Below are 9,423 nucleotides of genomic sequence, written 5' to 3'. Positions count from 1 at the left end.
GTATGCAAAAATAAGAACAAACCTAAAAATATTATTTTTATTTAAAAGAGTGTACTAAAAATATATAATCATTTATATAATCTCTTCTCTTAATTTAAATTTTTAGAAGAAGTAATATTATAATGGGTATCACTTAAATAAAGATGTCAAAAATATTTTTTTTTTAAAGATGTTTTTTAAAAATTAAAATTTAACACATATAATCAATTAAACTGTGTTTTTTTATTAAAATTAGACCGGACAAATCAGTTTAGGCAAAAAATTAATAAATTAAATTTTGAACTGGTATAAATTAATACTTTTTTATAAAAAAATAACTACAATATCCTTATTATAAAAATAACTAAAATACTCGTTTATATATGTGTGTTTAAAGTTTAAACTAAGAATATAACTGCAATAATAACGCATATATATCGATAAACAATGCAACCTATCGTAATCATGGTGTATATTAACAAATTTTAAAATAATGAATAAAAAAAATAATAACATAAAATTATAAATTACTTTTAAAATTTAAAATAATTTTTAAATAAAAAATTTAGAGATCAACAATTTTATTAAAATTTGGCTAGCACTTAACCAGCAAAAAAAAGTGAGTAATTTCACACTATTAGATGAAATCTCACACCATTAAAAACATCAATAATAGCTAATTAATTGCTACAAATCATAAAACTTGTTGGCCCTTAACACTAATTTAAAAGTAATTATTTCTAATTGTGTATGTGTTTTGATTTCTTTTGGCCTTTTCCTTCCTAATATTTTTTAGTGTATTGTGTATTATCACTTAAATTTTCATAAATAAAGAACAAAAATCACCCACTAAAATCAGGCATTGATGTATTTATATATAAATACATGTGTGATTTAATTTATTTTTAACGTGTATTTATATTTTGGCATATATTTTATACTGGTGGCTGATTTTGGTGGCTGATTTTAATGTACACGTAGCATAACTCAAAAAAAAAAAAAGACTACGGAAATAAATTATCATTTTAATTTTGATAATATCATTTTTTTTATAAATTTATAAAATATATAATATATAAAAACATTATATGTAGAGTAACATTATAAAAGAAAAGTGAAATCACCATTTTTCTAAAACTATTACACATATGCATTATTTACAAGTTAGAAAACAACGATTAAAAATTGCAGTTGGAACTTTAGAAGTTGCTAGACTACGTACCCTAACCTTATCATTTGTAATATGTTTATATAAATGTTACTTTCAATACATATTATTATACTCCACTGCGATTATAATAATACATCATCACGTGTTAATCTCAAACAATGCTTTATTCATTTATTCCCCGCCCCAAAACAAAAAATTCATATTTTATTTCAATAATCCAATGCCTATCTGAACTCTGAAGCATTATCATATGACACGAGCTCTATATATAGGCTTGATTGTTAAGCTTACACTCACGCCTTCCTTCGTTTGTTTTAGTACTCTTCTATAGACTCAATCTTTCTCTACTTTCTTAAGTGCTTAATTAGTGTCCTAATAAACCATAATGGCTGGACTAAACTCACCATCGAAGCTACCACCTCCATCAGTGGGAAAGTTACTCACTGTCCTCAGCATTGATGGAGGTGGCATAAAAGGACTCATCCCTGCTGTTGTTCTTCACTTCCTTGAGGGAGAGCTTAAGGTTAGATATACATACATATATATATATATATATATATATATTAAAAGACAATGAGACTCTCAATAAAAAAAATATTTTTTTTGTTTCTGATCTTTATCTTTATGAGACTAGTTGTCAATAATTTTTAGGGGCTAATCAGTCTCATAAAAATAAAAATCAAAAGTTGAAAATGATTTATTTTTTTTGTTTGAGAATCTCGTAACCCTTCAAAAAAAATTATCAGGAGTTAGACTGAGTATTCATTCTAAAATAAACGATGGAAAAAATTCAACGTTGATAACTTAACGTTATCATAAAAGCTATGATTAATTAATTGTGGTATTAAAATTATAGAAACTGGCTACTCTAATATTTTTAACTACTTACTACTTAGCTATATATATTTCTTTTTTTGTTTTAGATAACAACGTACTGACCTAGATATCCTGTAATTTATGTGTAGAAACTTGATGGAGAGCAGGCAAGAATTGCAGACTATTTTGATGTGGTTGCAGGAACAAGCACTGGTGGCCTTATTGCAGCAATGTTGGGTGCCCCAGATGGCAATGCAAACAATCCTCGTCCAAAATATAATACTGATGATATAAAAAAATTCTATATCAATGATGGTCCCATAATTTTCACTCCTCCTGAAAAGCCTCATGATATCACCACTCCTGGGCCCAAATATGATGGAAAATTTTTACACGAAATTTTAAAACAAGAATTAGGATCAACTCGATTGGTTCAATCGTTTACCAATCTTGTGATCCCAACCTTTGATATATTACGACTTAGTCCTGTTATTTTCTCAAAGTATAAGGTGCAGATTATATATAATCTATATTTTTCTAATGATCTACAAAAGAGAAAATAAAATTAAAAATAATATGTTAAATAGAGTTTGTTGGTGGCTGGTGATGCATGCAGGCTCAAGAAGATGAATTCAAATACTTGAATGGACTCCTCTCAGATATAACCATTTCAACTTCAGCTGCACCTACATATCTTCCAGCACATTGTTTTACCTCTGAAGATGGTGACACAGAATTCAATATGATTGACGGTGGTGCAGCTGCCGGTAATCCGGTAAATTAAACTGTTATAATTTATGTTTTCTAAATTATATACTTTAAAATTAATTCTCATGAATAAATTAAAATTATTGATGCACTTCTTTCTGTTATCAGTAATAAACTTAAAAAAAGAATTCTTACCTAGAAAAATATATTAAAAAAATAATCATTCATATTCCTCTTTCTCTAATTAGTATAAACTTTTGAATAATATAAACTATTAGAAAAAATAATATCATGACACATATTCATCTAATCATATGAGCCATTTATTTAAGAGTAGTAGTAGTTATATAGTACAAACATTAAGTATTTCTTTCAATATTCTTAATAAACATTCGGATACTAGGGATAATAATCATCTCATGTTATAAAAAACTGATTTTGGGGTTCACCAAAATTCGAACTTTTGACCTTCCGGATCTAGAACTTTAATACCATGTCATGAAATCACTCATTCCAAAAGCATAACCTGATAGGACAATATAACACTAATAGTCATATCTCTAATATTTTCTAAACCTCCATTGTACACATTATACGCTTAGGCCGTTGGCTCCCTATACTTTCTCTTTATATAAAAGCTTTACGTGCATTATTATTTCTAAAGACAACATTATGTATTATAATATATTATTGTCAGGTATTGGTGGCACTGAGTGAATTAGGACAAGAGAAGATGAAGCATCCCGAGTTATACCCAATGATGGATAGAGCAGACGACTGCTCCAATATTCTACTGCTGTCTTTGGGTTGTGGACTTCAACCACCGGTCGCTGCGCCGGGATGGACGGTTGGCGCAGTAAATCAATTTAGTCAAGTAGGATGGATGATTCAACTTGAGACTCAAAGATCCCCTGTATTGGAAATTATTGGTGCTGCATCAACAGACATAGTGGATTATTACGCTTATAGTCTCTTTAAAGCTCGTAACGCTGAGCGCAATTACCTTCGAGTTCAGGTACATTCCTATCAGTTGGATTTAAATGAAAGAAGAAAATTAGGAATCAACTTAAAAATAATTTTATAATCTTTTGCTTTTAACATTACATATTATTGCAGACGGATGCTCTGACCCCCGATATGGATAAGATGGACAATGCAGACCCGGATAACTTGAACAATCTGGTGGATATTGCGAATAAGATGATAGATGGAAACGTTAAAAAGATCAATCCAGTAACTTTCCAACTCGAACCCATCGATGATACTACTACGTATCAACAGGAGCTTATACGGTAATTAACTATACATACATACATAAAGATAGTTGTTTTTGAATATGAATAATACTAATTATTCTTAATTTATTGCATGTAGCTATGCTAAGATTCTGTCCGACGAGAGAAAGGGTCGAATCGCTAAATTGGGATCCAAGAAATATTAGTGTTGAATTCATGGAACTACTGTGGCAGCAACGTCAATAATAAGATGGAAATTCAGGTGCAGTTAACTTCACGTGAAATTGATAACTGAGAGCAGTTAGATAAAAATTTAGTCAAATTCAAATCATTTAACAGTTCTCAACAGTCAACTTCACCGTGAAATTGACTGCACCTGAGTTTTCACCCAATAATAATCATCATCGTGTTGTTTGAATTATATTTCCTTTCAATTTGTGTGTGCATGCAGTTAGATATATATGCCTTCCCTATGTAGAAGAGTATAAGGGTATAAGGTCAAGAATAAATAACCAACGGGATTTGGGTTTCTACAACCCCTTGGGTAATGGGTCTTGTATGTGTGCTATATATAATAATTCATCCTTCTCTGTGTTGTAATCATCTTTGTGCTTTGTTTTCAATTAATGAATAATGTTGCTTTACTATTCTAAGAATCAATAAAAGTGATGATGAGTTAATCTTTATCTTAAATTGAATTTTTAGATCAATTTTTTACTTTCTTCCAAAAGAGAAATTTTTATTCTATTATTCAGAGGAGGAGTGCTAGAGACCAGCAACTTTTGTGTTTTGTAACTATTAATTGGCTATCAATAATGTTTTTAATGGTGTGAGACTACATCTAATAATAGAATATCACTTACTTTTCTTTTGATGGTTAAGTGCTAGCCACAAAACACAAAAGTTGCTGGCCCATTAGACTTTCTTTTATATTTTAGAGTACGAAAAGGAACGATTCTTTTTTCACATCAACTACTATTACAAAATAATTTGATAAACGATAAGATAACATAATTAAAAGCGATGTTGCACAAACATTTATTTGCGCAATTACTAACACATTTTTATATAATATGTGAATATTAAATATAGTATATCAGAAAAACCAATTATACTTTTAGCTAGAAAAAAAAGGTATGGACACAATCATCTATAAAAGAAGCTTAGCGTAGTTTTAAAAAGAAGTCGTAAGAAGCAAAGTTACAAAATTTGATTGACAACTATTAGTAAAGACTTAATTAAAATTTGATTACAAATTACAAATTTTTAGACGATAAAAACTTAGTTAAAAGTTTGATAAAACTATAAAGAAATACAAAGTAATTAAACCTTACTGAAAGCACCAAGTTAATATTTTACTTTTCTCATAGATATGAGAATACATGCACACAGAAAATAGTCTACAATAGTTAAAATTAAAGACTGTAAATGCTTGCTCTATCCAAAATCAGGGGAGAAGAAGATAGACTCAATATATTAGAAGGACAAAACATATAGAATAGAGAATAATTGATCATTCAGAAAAAGAATAACAGGAAACAAAATTGTGTGAGACACAGAGATATAATACAATTGAAACTTGGAAGACGTATATAACATAGTTTCCATGTTTTGCACGCAGCTCCCTAATCTGGAATCACCTAATGACCTGTTTTATAATGTTGCTAAACAAAGATTATCCCTCAGTGTGCTGTTTGCAGCCCTTTGGACCATAATGCTTAGACCCGCGCCTCACAATTTCGTTGCACAAGTAGCAGTAATGGCTTTGGCATGCCCAGCAAAACATGTGATTATTGTTTCCAACCTGTTGATCAATCCGGAAAAGGATAACAGAAAGTTGTCAAGTGTTGATAGAAGCACAGTTTTTCAACATAGGAGTTGGATTCATCTACTTTGGAGCTCCAAAAGTAGGAGTTTGCATGATTTCAAGTAATATTTTTGTAAGAAACCAACAGAAAGCTTTGCTTGCATACCTTTGCATTGAACTGACGACAGTTAGGACAGGGCAGGCCGCGTTCCCGAAAGAGTTCAGCCTGTAGTTGTCCTACGACCTGGCGATGGTTAATGCGCTCTTGCCAGTTCTCAATCATTTCTTGTGGGAACAATTCACAGGATCCATCCCTAAAAGAGAAAATAGAATTTGAATATTCCGCAAATGCAAACTATGCAGAAGAAATATTTTATATGATTTTAACAAAACCATATACCTGAAATGCCCATATGGGTCTGATGGATCAATTAATTTGTTGCAGCGGTAACAAAAGTATGCTCCACAGTTACTGCACTTCATTTTGTTACAACCTTCGGTTCGGTTGATTGCCATGCTACAAGAAGGGCACAACTTGGAATCTCGATGAATTTCTTTCATACTAAGCATTTCATTGATCTTCTCCCGTTCCCGTAGCTTTTGATCTTCCTTTAATTGGGACGAATTTTGACGGTCCTATAACAAGAGAGAGCAGGGGGGGATCAGAAAACTATAACTACTGTTTGATTTTAAGATCATTGTTGGCAAAAACCATGATTAGAACATCTCAAAGTGCGTGCCAACATCCAGGGCAGTAGTAACTAGTGAAGGACTCAACTCACATAAAAAATTAAACAAGCTACAACACATTTCATGCAATCATTTATACTCTTTTGATGGAATCAGTTACATGGATCAAACGACCCTATAGCACTTTCTGTCATAGATCATATCAGTTTGAATAACAAAAAGCAATGAAATCAAACAGATTACTGCACAATCCAACTCAAAACATTAGGAAATGTATGAAGGTGTTAGTATCAGGAAACTGGAAGCAATCAAGGAAGGACGTTGATGAACACCAGAAAATGTATGGTCACTTGACCATTCTAATTATGACATGAGAAGAAGCATATAAGTTTTATTGAATCAAAGAATATTACTGGTTACTTACATTCTAACTTCCTCTAGAAAGAAAAAGCTCTATGGATCTCCAAAAACAAAAGGAAAGATACCAAGATCGAAATAACTAGCCAAACTATATAACTAAAAATTAATCCAAATATCATACCTGCAAAATTTGAAGTTTCATATCTAGTGTCATGCATGCTATGCCAACATGGCGTCGTTCCCGACAAAGAGTACAAAAGCTAAAAAAGCATTTTGAGCATTGAGCATGCTGATCTTCATCCTCTATGCAAGGTGTTTCACACCTTGGGCAATAAACAACATCAGACATTGATGCAAGTGTTCTCTCCAGCATCATGGATTCCCAGCGCTCATACTCTTCATCACCAAGCAAGTGTTTCAAAAGGCCAGGTGGAATCATAACCTTACATTTTGAATCAGGACATTGAAGATTACTAATGGTGCCTTCTTTTACATGCATCTGAGTGAAGGTCTGCAAGCATTTCAAGCAAAAGAAATGCTGACATGGTAACCGGACAAACTCGGTACCTGTTAAATGACAAAAAAATAAATAAAACTAAAATGATAACTTCTCAATTTTAGTAGACGAAGTCACAAACATCTATTCCTCTTTGAGCGAGCATATAGAAAATGGTGGAGAAAGATAGAATAGAGAAGGGGTAAAAGAACCCTTCACAGCAATTAGGGCCAAGAATGTAGATAAAATATAATAATATATATGATTCATCAAGAGCAGTATCAATATTTGAATACCATGAACTTATTTAAGAAGGCAACAAGCATAATAAATAACTTCATTTTAACAAAATGAACAATGATTCCCAACTCATAAACTACTCTGTCTAGTTAAAATCATGGAAAGCATGGACATAGTGCATAAAAGTTGCATTCTTCAAGTGTATGAAAGACTAACTACAGAAAGAAATTTATTGATGTTGTACATGAACTATGTCAAGAACAGATTAGAAATCACCTGGATATTCGCTAAAGCAAATGCTACACTCATGTAATTCTTTGAGGAAGTTCTCATTATGCCGCTCTTTATTGTAACCTCGCAAGAAAGGAATAGCAGCATCAAGGGATATGGAACCTGAAACAACACGCTCATCTCCAACACAATTCACGCCATTCCGACCAAGGATAATTTCCTTATCAAATCCCAGGTGAGAAAGAGAAGAACTTTGTAACCAATCAACCCACTGGTATATTACTTCTTGCCCTTGCTGCTCTGCCCATATAGAATCCAACTGGGAGCATAGACTTAAAATATCTAAAGATTCCAACCATTGAACAGAGACTGTAAATAAAGGTGGTTGGTGGCTTGGATATGACTTGGGCAATAAGCAGGTCAAAACGATTGGTGGAAGATACTGAACTTTGAAAGAGTAAAAGAAGTCATCCGAATTGCCGCTTGCAACATCAAGTTCATTAGAAGAGTTCAGCTTAGCAATAATGGCAATTTCACCCAAAACTTCGATGTGTATTTGGATCTGAGAATTAATAAAAGTTTTAAAAGATCAAGTTAAGCTTTAAAGATAAATATACATGGCAAAACTATGTTACTGGCTGATTGCTAAACCTGAAAACAACGGAGGCCTTTCCAGCTTTCAAGCTTGTTAACATTTTCTCCGTATATCGACTCCACCACAAGTAACTGCAAAAGAGAAATTAGGGAAAAAAACAAACATCAACTTAGAAATTGCAAGTCACCAGCAAAATGAACAAATAACAACAGAAGCATTAAGAACATGTTCAAAATTGAATGCATATAGTATTGAATTTGGAGCAGAACATTGAAATAACCTCATCTTCCTGCAATTGGTCATTGGTACTGAGCTGCTCCTCCATTAACGCAGGCTCTTCCACAGCATCCAATAACCTACGAAGCCTATTCACAACATAATCATCGGCATCGTCGTCATCCACCTCCTTGCTGTTGCTCGAACAAGCCTTGTGATCTACCTCTCTTGTTACTGTCACGGCATCAGTGACACTGATGTTGTTGTTGTTGTTGTTGTTCTCGTTCTCTTCTTCTTTGTGGTTCTCGTGTGGTGGCGGTGTCACGTGATCAGCAGCAGGCACCGCCACAGGATCGGAGGTAAGGAGGGAATCAGAAGCAGAAGAATCAAGTTCGGATTTCTTGACGAAACGCAATTTTGGTTGTTGATAATGGTTGTGGTGGCCGCGGCGGTGGTGAGTCGGAGGAGTGGAATGCTGCTGCTGACGATGATGTTGTTGGTGGAGAGGCTTCGGAGTGAAGGAGTCATCGTCGTCGTCGTGGTGAGGGGTACGGTGGTGATTACGGTGGTTTCTGCCTCCTCTGGTCTTTCTGGTTGACATCGGAGACAGAATGGTCGTTTGTGGCTGCAGCGTGCGATTCTTTTTATTACAATTACTAATTTTTCTGCGCCTAAAAGTTATTGCTTTCTGTCTTAATTCTTAAATCTTATGCCGCCTTCTCCTCGTAAAATATCTAACTAACTAGGCAAGGTAGATAAAAATGGAATAAATGATTAAAAAATTGAGGAAAATATAAAATAAGAGATTAATTAATATTAATATTTTTTATTTTATTAATCTTTTTTTTTTGTAATTATTTTATTAGTTCTTTACAAAAG

The 9,423-nt window shown here is 32.7% G+C and overlaps 2 protein-coding genes across 2 annotated transcripts; one reads left to right on the top strand and one right to left on the bottom strand.

Annotated features, from left to right (window-relative positions):
• On the top strand, positions 1,427-4,153 carry LOC107642339 (patatin-like protein 2). The gene is made up of 6 exons (XM_021122754.1): positions 1,427-1,673; positions 2,116-2,475; positions 2,583-2,741; positions 3,372-3,689; positions 3,791-3,966; positions 4,049-4,153. Exons 1-6 carry the CDS (start codon positions 1,536-1,538, stop codon positions 4,113-4,115), a joined length of 1,218 nt encoding a protein of 405 aa, XP_020978413.1. The 5' UTR covers positions 1,427-1,535; the 3' UTR covers positions 4,116-4,153.
• On the bottom strand, positions 5,357-9,267 carry LOC107642337 (E3 ubiquitin-protein ligase RNF14). Its single transcript, XM_016345650.2, has 7 exons — positions 8,609-9,267; positions 8,385-8,459; positions 7,779-8,295; positions 6,948-7,333; positions 6,117-6,352; positions 5,883-6,030; positions 5,357-5,713 (listed from the first exon to the last, which is right to left on the bottom strand). Exons 1-7 carry the CDS (start codon positions 9,143-9,145, stop codon positions 5,585-5,587), a joined length of 2,028 nt encoding a protein of 675 aa, XP_016201136.1. The 5' UTR covers positions 9,146-9,267; the 3' UTR covers positions 5,357-5,584.

The sequence above is a fragment of the Arachis ipaensis genome, chromosome B05 (assembly GCF_000816755.2).
Source record: "Arachis ipaensis cultivar K30076 chromosome B05, Araip1.1, whole genome shotgun sequence".
In the NCBI taxonomy this organism is placed as follows: Eukaryota; Viridiplantae; Streptophyta; class Magnoliopsida; order Fabales; family Fabaceae; genus Arachis; species Arachis ipaensis.
The sequence above is the reverse complement of the archived record's forward strand: the minus strand, read 5'-3'. Positions and strand labels throughout refer to the sequence as shown.